The sequence below is a fragment of the Pomacea canaliculata genome, linkage group LG8, assembly GCF_003073045.1.
Source record: "Pomacea canaliculata isolate SZHN2017 linkage group LG8, ASM307304v1, whole genome shotgun sequence".
Lineage (NCBI taxonomy): Eukaryota > Metazoa > Mollusca > Gastropoda > Architaenioglossa > Ampullariidae > Pomacea > Pomacea canaliculata.
Window position 1 is genome coordinate 28,587,736 of NC_037597.1, and position 18,170 is coordinate 28,605,905.

General features: G+C 49.7%; 1 protein-coding gene across 1 annotated transcript in view; it reads right to left on the reverse strand.

Moving 5' to 3' along the window:
* Positions 1-18,170, reverse strand: part of LOC112570948 — a 52,815-nt gene that overhangs the window by 7,397 nt on the left and 27,248 nt on the right. The window contains exons 2-3 of the mRNA XM_025249700.1: positions 10,341-10,593; positions 3,374-3,436 (exon numbers count right to left, since the gene is read on the reverse strand). Coding sequence (XP_025105485.1) covers positions 3,374-3,436; positions 10,341-10,593 — 316 coding nt within the window. The remainder of the gene's footprint in view (positions 1-3,373; positions 3,437-10,340; positions 10,594-18,170) is intronic.

Sequence of the window (18,170 nt, forward strand, 5' to 3'; positions counted from 1 at the left end):
TTTACTCTAACATCTGTCGTAACATCTGCGCGTGTGTCAGGCCGTCTTCACCATCTGGTCTCCTTGTCTCCTTGTCTCGCCCGCCCTAGTCTCAGGTGTTTGGCTGTCCAGGTGTACAGGAGGATTCACTTGCCTGCACCTTGTCACTTCTGACCTACGCACCACTTGCTTCTCTCCTTCCATTTTCTGTCTTTGACTTCGGGAAGGAAAGCTAAGCGAGGGCTCGCAGTACTCGCGGCGTTCATATCACACAACGTTCACTCAAGTACACACAGCGTTCAGTCAACGACCTCCATTTTTTCCCAATCGGACGTGGACGTGGCGCATAACAAATCTGACGTGGCACGTAGCAAATCTGACGTGGCGCATAACAAATCTGACGTGGCACGTAGCAAATCTGACGTGGCACGTAGCAAATCGGACGTCAGGTCAGGAAGCGATTGACGCGTGAGTTTGACGCCACACCTGTCTGGACCGATGCAGTATTCATGGATTACCTGCCCTTGACTGCCAGACGTTAGTCAGGAGGCAAGGACCTGCGTGTAGGGGCGGTAATTAAAAAACACAATTACTAAAATCAATCAGGCAAAGTCCAGGGGACGCGCGCCTAGCAAGGTGCTCTCCAATTACTACGTCTCTCTTTCTCTCTCTCCTTGTTTCTCTGTCCTCCTCTCTCTCTGTCCCTCTCGCTGTCACTCCCTCCATCCTCCCTATGTGTCTCTCTCTGGGCGGCAGGAGCTGGCGACTGGCAGGGGCTACTGCTAAAATATTTATCTCCCCTACCATGCTCTCCGGCGCAATCTTCCGGTCTGGGGATCTGTTCACGCCGGCTGCGCAGTGGGTGGATAATTAAATCTCACTGCCTGTTGTTTTAGGCCCGGGGCCGCGGCGCTGCAAGCAGCTGGGAGGCTGGGGGAGACCACCGGGTGGCGAGGCTGGGGCGGGGGGACCCGAGGGTGGAGGAAGTGTGAATAGGATGAGTGGAGTGAAAGTAGCGGTGTGGAGGTGATTCACGCCGAGGTATCCTCCAAGAAACATCACGTGGGATGGGGGAGGAAGGGGGCATTGGAGTGTCTGCCACGAGTGAGAAACATTCCTGGCTGCTGGCACTTGGCTGATTGGACACAAGGGCGACAACTCTGCTGACATTCCTGGATACTTTCCCTTATTTATTGTCATCGCTCTGTACGCGGAGTTCAGATGTAAGCCATACACTTGTTACATAAACATATTGTACACGAGACTGGTGTGGACACGTCACCAGGTCTCCATACAGTGCGTGTCTGGTGTCTGTCGACGTCCACGTCACGAGGACAGCCAACTGACGGAGGCTGCAACATTGTCCATCCATCACCCGAGTGTTCTCTCAGTCGGTCACCCGGTGTGACCCCATCATTAACCACGAGAAACGTCACGGAGGCCTCTTGGCCACTGGCTGCGCCCGTCTGCAAGTGTATGTGACGTCACCTACACATGTTAGTGATGTCACACAATCGGAAGACACTATCCTGATGGTGGAGGATAGCTGCGTATATTCGTATCTCTATCCCCAAAGGTCTCACGCGTTGATACTTGATTTCTTGGAGTGAAACAGAAACTCCCAGGATCACACGTTGGAGCCTCGGCCATCTTGATTATCTCAATCACTTGGATAATCTCAATCGTTTGGAATATCTCAATCCTCTCGATAATCTCGATGTTAGAGCCTAGCAGGGTGCCGACAGTGTGTTTTCAAGCCATTCGGAAAAAACGTTTTGAAGAACACTGACGTCCATGTTGTGTTATTGGCTGTGTCTGTCTCGTGGAGGATGAACTGCCGACATTTTATGACACGTGACACGCAAAACATTTCTACAGAAGAAATTCTGCAACGTTTCGAGCTCCCCTGGTACAATGGCGTGCGAGGGAAGGACGAGGCAGACAGAGACAAGCTCAGCCTTCAGGTCTTTTCTTTTGTTTTCTCCTGCGGGACTTGTTTCAGTCGTGTTAATCCGCCTGTCATCTCCACTGAGGTCGCTACACAGACAGCAGCTACGTCACAGGCTCCAGTGTCTGGTCCACAAAACATGTCTACACAGCACACGACATATATACAGCACACACAATTACATATATACAGCACACAACATATATACAGCACATACATACACAACACAACATACATACAACACACCTGTACTGTTGACAGGTACACAGACCAGACACACAGCACACAGATGAGCAGATAAGAGGAAAGATAACTTTACTGAATGAATACAGTTAGCAGTAGCAGGACGGAAACTACACACATGTGTCAGTAAATATTAGTAGACAGCAGAGTACATGCTAGTGAGCCAATATCAGGACAGAAAGACCGGCGCCAGGTTTCACATTGAAAAGACCGACCCCAGCCCCAGCCCCAGCTCCGGGAGAGGGAGGTGCATGGAGGGTGGAGTCTCATGGAAGGAAGGAATGTGTGATCGACGAGTGTGAGGAAGGAAACAAATAGTTGTAAAGCGAGAGGGTCGTGTTGGTACATCAACAACCATTCGTGACAGTCCACAGCATACAGTCCACAGTCCACACAGTCCACACAGCATCAGTCCACAGTCCACAGTCCACAAATCTACAGTTCACAGTCCACACAGTCCACACAGTCCACAGCATACAGTCCACAGTCCACACAACACAGTCCACAACATACAGTCTACAGTTCACAGTCCACACAGTCCACAGTTCTCACAGCACACAGTCCACACAACACAGTCAACACAACACACAGTCCACAGTTCACACAGTCCACAGTTTACACAACACAGAGCACTAAGTCCACAGTCCACAGCACACAGCTGACCGCAGCACCCCGTGTGTCCACACAACGGGACAGGTGGACTGTGAAGACTTGTCAGTAAGTGGGAGGAGACGGTTGGGGAGACGGGGTTCTTGCAGTCACACATCACACAACACGAGTGATTCCAGTCACATGACACCACGTGCATGGTTGAAGTGACACTTCACACTACACACTACACACCACAGACTACACACCACACACTACACATTCCATACACACCACATACACACTACTACACACCACCACCTACACACCAACTACACACCACACTACACACCACACTACACTACACACCACACTACACGCTACACACCACACTACACGCTACACACCACACTACACACATACACACTACACACACACTACACTACACACCATACACACTACACACTACACACTACACACTACACACAGCTACCACCAACTACACGCTGCTTTACACACACACACGTGACTCCAGCAATGTACATCATACTCCACGCCACGTCACGTGACGCTACAGGTGCACCTACAGGTGTACGCATGCTGTGTGCACCATACCTGCTGTGTGGTCCTCAGGGGGGTCTAACCACGTGGAGTTCACTGCCCCTTGCTGGCACAGTTCTGCAAACAAGATGGCGGACATCAGCATTTGTACTGCGGGGAGCCACGGACTTGTGTACCCACGACTTGTGACAACGGTCCGCTGAGCTACTCATTCCTGGGCACTCACACACACGTACAAACACACGTACAAACACATATCCACACACACACGTACACACGCACTTACACACACATGTACACACACCCACATGTATACACACACGTACACACACATACCCACACGCACACACACGTACACACGCACTTACACACGCATGTACACACAACCACATGTATACACACACGTACACACACGTATACACACACACGCGAATACAAACAGTCTGTTAACCCTTTGGGTGAGCTCTACAGGTCTGGAGTACATCATGTGACAAGACATGTCACAAACATCAGCGACAGAATGTTTCAGCCAGAACAGCATGGCCTTTGTGTCCGGCTGGAGCCCACACCTTACAGGTGGCAATGTGATCTCATTATGTGCTGACTATGAGGACACCTTACAGGTGGCAATGTGATCTCATTATGTGCTGACTATGATCACACCTTACAGGTGGCAATGTGATCTCATTATGTGCTGACTATGATCACACCTTACAGGTGGCAATGTGATCTCATTATGTGCTGACCATGCTATCAGTAGTTTACAGTTGGTGGCACTCGTGTGACACGTGTCTCTGTCATCTCACCTGTTGGTAGAACTACCTGAGATGGACATCTTCACCATGGATGTGATAAACAGGGACACGTCATATTATTGTCACAATACCTTCAGGTGGGAAATCATGGTTGAAATTAATCGCATTTCTAGTGCAAAAGCTAAGATGTGTGGCTGACACTTAACTGACACTTGATTTAGAAAGCAACTAGTCTGTCATATCACTGGCGATGTACTTTCACCTCTACCAGTGACAATAAACAATCTTGTGTTTAAACATTGAATAAAACTGAGAAGTAAGTGCTCCACTCCTCCATGTCGCCACACCTGTCCACAAGTAAAGAGAATATCAGCCTCGTTTTAGATCCTCAGTTCTGCTTCCCTTTGTCCGGTCGCCCCACCATGTTAGAGGCTCTGATGGAGGTCTACATCCTTGTCATTAGCACTCAGTATGTCACAGATACAAACATGACCGCGAGAAGTGGGCATTATTTTACTTTCATTTTGTGTACTTTTATTCAGCCACTTCCATTCGCTGCTAAGAGTCCTTTTGTAGAAAACACTAATACTACTCTCACCTAAATGAACAGCTAGGCGATCAGTTCCTGATGTTTCTGAAATACATCCCGTTGGTTTTGTAATCCTGTCACAGTTTCTGACATCAACACCATCTCTCTAGTATTTTGTAGGCATAGTTTAATTTTCCAGGTGAAAAGTGTTGACCAGAGCAATGTTCGAGATTCACAATCAAAGGCCTTTTCAAAGTCAATAAAAGCATTGTAAAATTTACGATTCCTAGAGATTCGCTCCAGGTTGACATCACAGAAAGTCAACATGTGCTTACTCGTAGCAAGGTCTTTCCAAATACCAACTTGACACAGTCCCACACTCACCTGTCATCCACCCGTTTAAAACCTACTATTCCATGCGGAATGCCAGTCTACACCTTACTGCTAGTGTCATGGACAGATACTTCATGGTAGTTAGCTGGGTCTGAGTAATCTCCCTTCTGATGAATGGCTGAATACTAGATTGACTCCCCTGTGCTGGACAGATGCTTTTATCAAAATGTGGTGAAATACTTTACTGACAAATGGACACAAAGCACCGTCGGAATATTTAAATACTTTACTCTAGAGTTTTCCATTAAAACTGAGCTCGTAAAGCCTTTTGAGTATTTTCTGTTTTAATGGATTCTCTATTTGACACACTGCCCTAGAATGAACAGAGTACTCCACTGTCTATTGCATTTCTTACCAAGCCTCGATCTTACATAATACATTATTTACAGTCTCCCTAAAGGTTTTTACTGAATGGTTGAAGAGTTCGGGAGGTATGTATACAACTGTTTATGGTCTGACATGTTGTAGAGTGTCTTTCTCTATTGTAGAAATATTTATGTTCTTTACTCATCAGAACAAAAATTTGTTCATCGGCTGATCTCCGGAATCTTCTCAAGAGTTTTATCTTTTTTTCTTCTCCGGTGCATTCTATATCGAATCATTTTCCTCACGTGCATACTACACGTTGAAGGTAGCAGTGGTAATGAGTGGAATAAGAAGAAAGTTTCATTTATCACTTGTTATTTCACAGATGTTATTCAAACTACATCAAGGTATTAGTGGATCTTGTATCTTAGGGAACGGACAGTTTGATGAAAGGTTTTAATATGATAGGGATTCAATACCATCTTCTTCACATGTCTTCCTAGTGTTTTTAGGGTATTGCTTGTAATTTGACCATCTACATGAACTCGAAGAATAAAATCTTCTGGAAAGTGTTTCCATTCAATCCTCTCATCTTAAAATCCAATTAATTTATGTGGAACTGTTGGTCAGAAGCAATATAATAATGTATTGCACTGTTTCCATATTTGATATTTACAATTTCCACATACAGTAATTAAACTAATTTATAAACAAATTTATAAAAGAAATTTGTATAAACAAACCCAAAGTAGAGATCATATGTAGTAGTAGTCGGCCATATTATTAACCTCATCCTCTGCATATGTTCGATAAGAGTTTCTTCACTTGTAGAAAACACAACTTACAGTGTACTAATACTATGTAGATGTGTGACACGTTTCTGTCCCAATTCTTGAATTTAAGTCCTCTGAAATAAGAACGTACAACACGAGCCCCACCACAACTTACTACACACAACACACACTGCCACACACAACACACGACTGCCACAACTCACTACACACTACACACGACTACCACAACTCACTACACACAACTCACTACACACAACACGCGACTACACAACTCACTACACACAACACACGACTACCACAACTCACTACACACAACACACGACTACCACAACTCACTACACACAACTCACTACACACAACTCACTACACACAACACACGACTACACACACACACGACTACCACAATCACTACACACAACACTACACACAACACACGACTACCACAACTCACTACACACAACTCACTACACACAACACACGACTACCACAACTCACTACACACAACTCACTACACACTACACACGACTACCACAACTCACTACACACAACTCACTACACACAACACACGACTACCAACTCACTACACACAACTCACTACACACAACTCACTACACAACACACGACTACACACAACACACGACTACACAACTCACTACACACAACTCACTACACACAACACACGACTACCACAACTCACTACACACAACTCACTACACACAACACACGACTACCACAACTCACTACACACAACACACGACTACCACAACTCACTACACACTACACACGACTGTGGTTGACTGACTCATCGGCTGTGAGCACCACCCGACCACCCACCCAGCTAGAGGACTGACAAGTCTTGACCATCAGCTAGTGTCGAGGACCATTCACGTGTGGTGGACAGGCAGCACGAGTAGTGGTCACTGGCACTTTCTCTAACTCCATGACAAGTGGACAATCACCACAAGGCTGTGTTTTATCCCCACTTCTGTTTATTCTGTACACCAACAGTTGTGGCAGTAGCCCTGGTCAACATCTCGTCAAATTCTCTGATGACAATTCTCTCTCTTTCTCCTTAGCCGGCCAGTAGATAGCCTGGTGTAGCTTGGGATAACTTTATTGCCTGGTGTGATGACCAGTTCTTACAACTTAGTGTAAGACCGGAGACATTGTCTTTAGCTTCTGTCGGAATTCTCCACAAAGTCCTGTGTCATCCGGGACACGGAGGTGAACCTTGTCTCTACTGTTAAAGACCTGGGTCCATCTTCGACAGGAGACTTCGCTGGGATCCCAACACTCAGGCTGTTGTGAAGAATGCTCATCACCGCCTCTTCCTTCTCCGGAAGCTGGTATTCTCTGTCTCCCAGCAACTTCTTCACCTATTTCCTTGCTTGCACATAGAGACCGAGCTGTCCTCGTTTATCTGTGTTTACATTTTATCAGTAAAGGACAAGAGCAGCTTCCATGGTTGTATCTACCTGACCAAAGGCCACTGGGGCAGCCCAGAGTTCATACTCTCTACAGCAGGCAAGCACCTGTAAAAGTGTCTGAAACTGTTTGTGATGACAGACATGTCCTGTCTGCCGACGATTCTGTGTACCTGCGGGTAGGACCAACAGACCGAGGTGGTGGCCTTCGTTGTTTCAGCCGTGTGACCAGTGAATGTTGCTGTGTGCTAATGAATGCAGGTGTCGACAACATGAATGTGTGAGTCTGGGAGAGATGGAGATGTTGTGGCTTTGTTTAGTGTTTTTGTGCTTCGAGTTTCCCCCTATTGCCCTCTGGGATAAATAGAGTGCTGGGCTCCATTGCATCAAATGAATATGGAATGGAGCCCAGCACTGACACCAGCAAATGAGGGTCAGTGGCAGTGACAAAGACAAGGTCTCTGTGACCGGGGTACAGGCTGCCAGAGGTCAGCAGCTTCAGGTACTTGGGCGCCACCCTCTCCAACGACGGCAGCTCCACGCTAGGTATCCACACCAGGATGGCGACAACAACAGCGGCAATGGCTAGACTGTACAGGACCTGGCATAGCCATGAGGTAAGGGTCACTACAAGTACAAGGTGTACAAACCCTGGTAGTCTCCATCCTGCTGCACCGATGTGACTCGTGGACTCGACTCGTACAAACAGAAAGGAGAATCAAATATTCACAAAAGAACTGACTTACGAAGATGACAGACTGGACAGGTCGTCGTGTACAGGACTGCTGACTGTCGCCCACAGTAGACAAGATGGCGACCTGTCAGCTGCTCGTCTATCCATGTCATCCCCCCAACCACAGGTACCTGTCGTGGGACGACTGATTGACTAGTTTTTACCTGCATCTCTGTCGGAATGACTGCCGTCTCTTTTCCCATCTACAAGCGAATTACCAAAAGCTGTTCTGAACTGTTTTCTTTTCCAATAAAGCTATTTGCACCTTTCAACTGCTGCTTGTCTCGAAGGACTTTTATCCTTTAAGAAAGCAAAGCAGATCGCAGTTGCAGTCAGAGTTCTCGGGGTTCAGCCTGTCTGTCAGGAATTATACTATTATTAATCGTCAGTGTAATTTATATCAGTTTTATCGCCATGAAGTGACTGAAGGAAACCTGCCATCGAAGATGGTCCACAAGAGAGAAGCGATGATATCCCACATTCCCCCACATTCCCCCACACAGCCACTCCCTCCTCTACCGACCATCAGTCCTCACGCCAGGATGTCTGGTGGTTCATGGTGTCCAAACTCTCCAACTAACAGTCGTCCATTGTTTTCTTCTCTCAAAGACGAAGAGAGATGAGCAGACAGCATTTCCTGTCTTTAGTAGAAGTAACAGGTAGCGCTGATCGTTGGTCTTGTCACACGTGCTGGTGTTGGGCGAGTTGCTGTCGTCTGGTTGTCATGGCTACAGATGTAACAAGTGGCTGCACACCTGAGGTACCACCGGCACTGGACTGGCATGCAGGCTGTGCTCTTTGAACCAGTGCAGTTCGTGAACCCTGTGAACACACACTGCCGGATGACGTGGTGCGCAGTCGCGACATCCTTGATGTATCAACCACCGCCACCGCTAACTGTGAAGCGACAACCACCGCAGGTGGAAACACGGGGAATCCCCCAAGAGTGACTCCGCCAGCTCTGCCGGACAATGATGGGTTCCTGAGAAAGATATCTTCACCTGTGTTGCTGTTATATTGCCAAACGGATACAAGGTGTGTCCACAACGATATGAAATTCCGGGAGAGCAGGAGGAGCAGCAGGAGGTCCTACTGTCAAGCAGGCAGGTCTTCATGTCTTCCTGCCGCCATGGAATGTCCTCCAAAGGTTCAGGATGACCGAAGTGGAGGAGGCGGAGACTACTCAGGAAATATGAAGATCTCTTCCTTCAGCATTACTCATAACAACAGTCCACACAATGCGTCCATCTTGGAAGTCTCCTCAGCTCTTGTTACCTGATTCCTCTTTGCGTTTTCTGTGTTTGTTATTGGTCGTCGGTGCTGTTTGTTTATCCTTCCGCCCTTCGTATGTTGTTTGTCTCCTTGTCTCAAGCACTAGGAGCGCGTTCCTGGCGAGTGTGAGTTCGTGTTATATAATCAGGCATTTGTTGTTGCTGTTGTTGTGGTGGTGAATGTTGTTGTTGTTGTTGTTGCTGCTTCACACGGACCGAGTGAGATCTCAGTTTTTGAAACGTTTTGAAGACAAATGGAGTTCGTGCACGTGTCTCTCCACCAAACTCACACCACGCAGGCTTCAATTAACGGCTGCATTTTGCATTCAAAGAAAACAAGAGACACTGGCTGCTGCCTCGGCAAGAGAAAAATAGAAAAATGTTAGAACTACAACGGCTATAAATAGACAGGTAGGTTGTTACAACTTTTACAAAGGCGCCGAGTGTAACGAGGTCTGACGCCAGCGAAACCCTCGGCTGCTCGCGTCACATGTTCTCTTTGATGAGAGTGACGTGCCGACAACAGCTAATTATACTTTACAGCTTCTTCTCTAAATGAGAGAAATGGCCGCTGTGCTATCTTGCCCACATCTACCTCCTACATGTATGCAAGCGTGTGCGTCTATGTGTGTGTGTGTCTGTGTGTGTTCGTGTGTCTCTGTGTTCGTGTATATGTGTGTGTGTGTCCGTGTGTGAGTTTCCGCGCGTGTGTATCCATAGAGAGAGAGACTGTCACACTATATATATATAGAGAGAGACTGTCACCATATATACATCCTATATATATAGAGAGAGATTGTGACAAGAGTTGCTGACCCTGGTACAAAGTCCAGCTGCGGCAGTGTCTGGTCATCTCGTGAAGGCGGGAGGGAGCGTCCTGTAGCCAGGGGGGGACAGGCGGTGGGGCCAGCCTCTCGCACACCGACAAGTCCAGCGGCTCGGGGGTGGTCAGTACACACGTGACATCATCACACTCGGCGTAGTCTTCTCCACTGAGCCCCGTGACGTCACTCGGGGATGCAAAGGTCATCCCAGAGTGATTCATCTCCAGCTCCGTAGTGGTGGACATCTGACGACAGAAATAAATACCTGTGAACATGCGGCGACACAGCTATCAGCAACTTTGAACATGCTAACACATCTATGAACGACTGTGAACACACGAAGGCACAGCTACGAAGAGGTTGAACGTTCTGTGACACAGCTGTGGACAATGTGAACACAGCTGTGAACGGTTGACGCTCCAGTGCACGACTCTGGCAATGTTAATGAAGATGAGAAGGTTGGCAATGTGGATGACAAAGGTAATGTTGATCAGGATCACAGCTACGCACGAGTGACAAAACACTGCTACACCCTCTCTAATGACTGATACGTCATGAATTACTCGTCAGCAGCCATTGGCTGATTAATTAATGTATTCACGTGGTGCGTAGTTACTGCGCAGGAGGAACGCACATAAAATATAAATAAACAGGTGTTGTGAATGTGAATGTTTGTGACATCACCTACAGTCAGCGACTGGTGATGTGTGTGGCGGTGATGTCAGTGACGTCAGCTAGAGAAAACTCCTCTAGGTGTGACGTTGGTAGTGACGCCGGTGACGTGCCATGTGCGCAATAAGCCGTTGGCGACTGCCGTGGCGCCCAGCTGTCAATGTGCGGCGTCAAAGTGCCCGTATGATTGGGTGGAGACTATTTATATCAACTCAATAACTGATACGTCAGACCCGCGAGGTGGAGGAGTCCAAAGTGACAGACATCTTCATCATTTTGACCATCTTCATCATCTCCACCCTCCGTTTCCTCACACGCTTCTCTGCCGTCGTCTGCGAACTCCTCCCGTAAAGGAAAACTACCAGACAGTCTAGAGCTAGGAAAAGAAGACAGAACTCTCTAGAAGACCTGCTTGGACCTTTTTTTTCTTACGTCATCGTTCTCCCGAATTTTCCGCCAGGCAAGGGTTCACTAAGTGCAAGTAGGTAAAACTTAGACCAAAGCAGCAGCTGACAGAGAAATGGTTCAAACGCCGGTGGCGCCACACGCGTGACTGTGACGAACTCATCCTCCATCCTCTTTGTAGCCAGCAAGGACAGTGTGGCAACAAACTTGTGTTTATGTCTCTGTGTAAACCTTGACACGCAGCGTGGTGTGTCACGGAGTGAAATGTGAAATGATGTCACCAGACAATCTTTTGATCGTCCAGCTGTACCGTCCAGCTGTACCGTCCAGCTGCACACAATACGCAGTCAACATGCTCATCGTCTACTTGTGACTGCCTTTTGTAAAATTCCTACTTTGTAAAGTCATTAAAATTCGCAGTATCGAGCATCAGCACGCTGACCTCCTTATCCACAAGTCAGCTGCTCACATCCACATCAAGGATCAGCTGCCCAAGATGGCGTCTCCTGTCACAACCCTCTACTGTCACAACCCTATTGTCTCTACATGTCCCGTCTCAACATCCACTTGTCAGTTTGAAATCCTGACAACGCCCTGAGAGATGGAGTATTTCACGAGTAAAATGTTTCCATCTCGCACAGATTCTAGCGAAACAGACAAAATGGATGTAAAGAATAATGAAGACCACAATAAAAAATAAATACAGAAATTTTTTAAAAAACAATAAATAAATTAGAGTAAACAATAAATAAAATACACATCATGCAAAAGTGCTAACAGAGGGCGGCGAGGGGGGAGAGCTTGTTGCCCGTTGCAGGCCTGTCAGGTGCCAAGAAGGACAAGAGAAGCAAGGACAGGCCCCGGATGGCGAGAAGCCAGAGCGAGTGAACAAACACTCAGTCCATCCTGACAGCCAGCCACCCAGCAGTTAGCGGAGTACTAAAGCTATTCTGGAAACAGGGGCGAGCACCATTCGTCCTCATGCCTTTGGCTTCAGACGACACAGCGAGCCCTAACCCGATGGAGGCACCAGCGAGTCCCCCAGCCTGCGGCGGAAGGTTTTCCTTTTATTCTTTGAGTCTGTGTAAACAGGCGCGCGGAGGACGCCGGGAGGAGCGGAAGACAACATGCGGCCGTGAATCAGGGTTTAATCTCTTTGCGTCCCGCGCTCTGCCTCCCTCTCCCCACCCCCCATGCTCCCCACCCCCATGCTCCCCACCCCGCCCTGAAGCCTGGGGAGTAATTGTGCATTTACACCGCGATCAATTACCGCCGCGCGAAGATGGCGCTACTCTCCTGCCACTCCTCCGCCTGGTCCCCTCCCCTCCCTCCTTGGTCCCCTCCCTCCTCAGTCCCCCTCCCCCCACTAGCGGTCGATGACTCCAATACCCGTCTGTGCGCGATTGGTACCCAATCAATGAAGGCCGCCAGAGATCAGGGGCGGGTAATTAACAGACAACCGCCAGAATCAACTGAGTTGACCGGAAATGCGTGGGTACCTGGCTTGCAATCTCCGAGTCTCGCCAGTGCCATGCGCCGCCATGCTGGTGGCTGGCCGGGTGCGGAGTACCCAGACATCTGTGTCCGAGTGGAGGGGCACAAAGTGGCGGCCAAACACTGCGGCCGTCGTGAGTGTCAACAGCGTGGAGTAAACACGCACTGCGACCAAGTGGAAAGTCGGCTGCTGAAAGAGCCTCGGGGCGGAGTTCACAATTAATCCATAAATCTAAACGAGTTGTCCGGATGTTCCCCGGATCTGTCATGGCGCCCATTGCAGCGGCAGGATTGATGTAGATCGCCGTCTCATCGGCCGACAGTTTATCAAAAATATTTTCTGCCGACGGTTGCTGCCAGACTAAAGATGACAGCTTTTCGTCTACAAGTTACATGCGAGGCCAAGAAGAATTCACTGCCCTTGCCGATCCATACTAGCCAATCACCATCAAGCAGCTGACTACCCCAGCTCCCCCTACCCGACAGACGAGCCTCGTTTGCTTCTTAGGTCGGTGCACTGGGTACTGCACAGGGTACACAGGGTACGCAGGGCTCAGTAGTAGCTAGATGGCTAACCAGCAGCTAACTAACCCGACAGTCTAGCTGTCAGCTACTCGCCAGCCTTGCAGCGACCGTAAGGGCAACTAGCAAAAGTGGCTCATCGTGTCTAGGACACGGTAGTTAGAGTAGCCCAACCCCTTCTTTTGTCGTCAGTAAAATCAGGGGTATAGCATTTCTGGGTATAGCTGCTGACTGGAGAGGCTGGGTGAGGTCTTACTAACCGATGAGACACGGTCAGACATTGACAAGATCACTCACGCCGACATAAACAACAAAACTTTCATTCTGACATCTTCCACGCATGCGTACGCCGCCGTCCTTTGATGTTGTCAGCTAAGACAAGATAAACACCTTCACAGGTGACTGACACCTTGTGCTGGTCTGTGATACCAGTCCTTGTTAGGGCTGCAGAGCTTGTGTGTGGTGTGTGTGTTCCGTGTTGTGTGCGTTATTTGTGTGTGTGCGTGTGTTATAATAGGTTTACAGTTAGGGTTTGGAGTATGTTTGGTTTAACGGTAGGGTTAAGGGCTTGGTGCAGTTTTATTTACACAAGAGACCCTCACGTGGGCTTTCAAGTGTCTCCCCCACAAGTCACAACCCGAAGACAGTATTCAGAAGAAAGATGTAGCAGCACCCAGTTACCTGTCACGTGACCACTACAGCTGTTACAGACTGTCTTTTACATCTGACATCTGACTAGGTGAGTCACGTGACAAGGTCAGCCCGCATCCTCTCGCACCCCACGTGACACGGACTGTAGCGCCCCTGGCGAGTGGCGTGACGACAACTCACAGAACTGGGGATGGCTACCAGCGCCACCCAGCGGCGACCACAGCACATGATAAATAAAACTACTGTGGATCATGGAGTGTTTAGCACAGGCAGCCATGGCATGTGGCCTCCTTTCATCTCCAACATGAGTCTGGCAGCTGGCGGCCATGCGGAGGTCGATACATCTGCTTGCCTACCATCGCCAGGGGAGACGATGCAGCCTGGACTTGCTATAACGACTTGTTGGCTGGATTATCTCCTCACTTTGCTTGTTTGCCTTCGCTGCGCGTCCACAAAGTGCCGATGATGCGGCGATTATCGGAAATCGTCGACAACATTTACGCAGCGGACATGACACCCGTTCCTGCAGGAAAAAAACATTTGGAGCCGGATATGAACACAATGCGCAGCAAGCGGCGCAGCTGGGAAGCGTCATCAACGTCCTGCTGGGATTGAGGCTGTGCCACCCTGGACATGATGCCCCTCAAGTCTGGCGCATGCGCACAACTAAGTGAGGCGCGCAAACAATGAAGAGACCTCAGGGAGGGGGCAGAGACTGCAGTGTCCAGCATCAGGCCTGAAGACTTCCAGCACCGATCATGAAGACGATTCCAGACGGCGAGTGTCGGATGTTGCAAACATTGCGAAGATGGGGGCCTGGGGGAAATTATTTATAGCGCAGCTGTTGATTGAAGAAAGATTAGCCTTTGTCAGCCAGCTGATATTATATTTCTACCACCACAAGCGACTACAGTCGCAAAAGGAACGAAAATCGAAATCGCGAAGCAGGATGGGAAGAGAGAGGGGAGATAATCGCTAACATTTTCTTTTCCGAGGGATGACGATCGTCTCGTCGGTTAATGAATTTTTTTTGTGTGTGATCAGCGCGGCGGGAGGCGTTTTTAACGGCATGTCTTGCAGCTTGTATGGAAGTTTGCAGATGAGGATGCGGTAAGAAAGCGCGCGGTGGAGATGCATGTCAAAACTCTATTTCATCCCGCGGGATCCAATCAATTTTGGTGATTGCGCCCCTTGTCAAGTGTCGTTGGGCTGGAAGAAACGTCTGACGACAGCGGCGTCCCCCACCTCTCCGCTCCGTCTGCTTGTAGACGCCGCCCTCTGGTGGCCGAGTCCTCTTTGATGGCGACATCAACAGCCACGTGGGGCGTCACGTGGGGTGGTCACGTGCACTCAAGCGACGATCAAGTTTCTCTCAGCCTTCGGTCTCCTGTTCCCACACTCGTCAGCAGCCGCCGCTTTCACAGAGGAGGAGGGGGAGGAGCGGGAGGTGGGGGTGTCTTTGGACTCCGGGGGTGAGTCAGGCCCCACCTCTCCTCCCCCCGCCCTATCATGGCCCCAGGGCCACGTCTGCTGTGCCCGCATCCTATCTTTCTCTTACGCACCGACCGTATGACGCAACTGAGGGCGTGCCATTACTGTCCGGCACAGCCTCCGAAGGGTTGTCTCCCTGCAATGGTTCCGGGCCCACGGCAGTGGAGGGTCGAGAGGGCTGGCAGGCCGTCTGTTTAGCTCAGTGAGCTTGGTGACAAGCCTCACTGTCGTAATGTACGGGTCTGCAGTACGTCATCAGGTGACGTAGAGCGATGCCGACAGGAAGTTTTCTTTAACAGACATCGCGAGATAATGTAAAGCGATAAGCCGACGAGGACCTCTCGCCAACGACGTTTACCTTCAGATGAGAAGTCAACCGATGACTGTGTTAGGAAACACAGTCCTCGTGGACCCCAGTAACCTCCTCTCACAACAATTGAGCGAGGCCAGTTGGTCTGAGGTACCACGTGACCGGCATGACCTCCTGAACTTGAGGGTACATTGGAGGGAGGTAAACGTTGAGGTTAACAGCACAGGATCCGCAAACCACCGCTCAAGCCTAGGATTGACAGTTGTCAGTCGCTACCTCTATACGCTCCTACCCCACACTAGAGCCTCCTACCCCACACTAGCGCCTCCTACCCCACACTAGCGCCTCCTACCCCACACTAGCGCCTCCTACCCCACACTAGCGCCTCCTACCCCACACGCGCCTCCTACCCCACACTAGCGCCTCCTACCCCACACTAGCGGCTCCTACCCCACACGCGCCTCCTACCCCACACTAGCGCCTCCTATCCCCACACTAGGCCTACCCCACACTAGCGCCTTCCCAATGCGGAGCAGCGCGCGGCTAACCTCTTACCCACACTAGTCCTACCCCACACGTGTGTTCAAAGGACCAACTTACAGGGAAGGGGAGGGAGGAGCAGCACGGGGGAGGAGATACGCTCCCCTCACACAACACGCTGACCTTGTCTCCAACAACCAACAACAAGGTCACAGAGCGACCTTCACCTTAACATGGCGACGAGTAGCGGTCTGCCGACAAGAATCCTCCTCTCCAGTGTGTGTGTCACCCTCCTGACGACATGCACGGCACGCACCTCCCGACCCCAGCCCCAGTAATGGTGACGTAACAAGGCAATGGAGGGGTCGTGGGGTCTGCCTTAGAATAACGGAGGCACGCAGCTCCTCAGGTGGGACAAGTCTCAGATGGTCCAACATTTTCTTTCGACTACAAAGTCGCCATGACACGGAGGACCAGCAGGACCAGCACCGACAGCCGCTGAGAAGTTAGTTCTCCACGTTTTTCTCTCCACCCACCCACCCCACCCCCCTGACTCTCCCTCACCAGGTGTACCCTGGTCTGGTGATGATGATGACATTAGAGGATACAGATGAAAATCGTTATTTTACTGGCAACACCGTCTGTCAACACGTGGCGGGTGACGACCCCTGTTGATGTCTGCCTGGCCAAACACACGCTGACATAACATCGACTCTCCCTCCTCCATCTCGACACCTCCCCCCACTCCTCCTTCTGTTTGGCCACGATCAGTGCAAGTAGGGGCTTGAGCACGGGGTCCAACAAGGAGCACACCTCCACACCTCAACGTGAAGTCGTTAGCCCGCCTCCACCCTCCCCAGGAGCTCCTCCCTCCCTCTGCTACATCAGTTTAGTCGGGTGGGAGCCCTGTTCGCCATGTTTGCAATGTTTTCCTCCTGCCGCCTGTTTCTCCTCCACCTCTTCGGTGTTTTAATCTCGTTGTGGAGGTCGGCAGACTGGTCGTCTGCGTTTTGTTGCTGGATGTTGTTGCTGCTGCATCTTGTTGCTGCCTGCAGCACGTCCGCCTGAGAGGCTGGCCGGACAGCTTCACGGCTGGTCACCGCCTCCAGCTGCAGCTGTGGCACAACAAGACTGACACTAACAACTAGACTGACACTAACCCACGTCTACTACAACAGTCGCTGGTGTAGTCATCAGCGGCAAGGGCCTCCTACAAGAAGACACAAAATTCTTCTGCAACAGTCGGCGCCGACACGGGGCAGGTGGATAGCAAGAGGCTAGACTCCACTAGTCAGTAGGTCACCAAGTGGATGGTATGATGCTAGACTCCACTAGTCAGCAGGTGGATAGCAAAATGCTAGACTCCACTAGTGAGTAGGTGGATAGCAAGAGGCTAGACTCCACTAGTCAGCTAGTGGCTAGTACAGGCGGCTATTTATTCACTTCATTCCTCTCCTCTTCTCTCATTTCCCTGCTGTCAAGCTATCCCATCATGCACACTGCACTGAAGTATTCATGTTGTACCAAGCGACCACGCGCTTTATTTCATTCAGTGTTGATGACAAGCCGGTCTTCTGTCAGGTTCCACAGCGGAGCGACGTGGCGGAGAGGCGAATGCTAATTCTGAGGCGGTCATAGGTCAAAGGTCATAGACCTGTGATGCGCATACAGGGAAGAACCCAGGCTTCAGTCAAGCTTATTTTACTAGGACTGTTTATTTCTGTGCTGTAACCTGTCATTTGCAGGCCCTGGATCATTTCCCATCATTTCGATGATAATTTCTGATGAAGAAGGCAG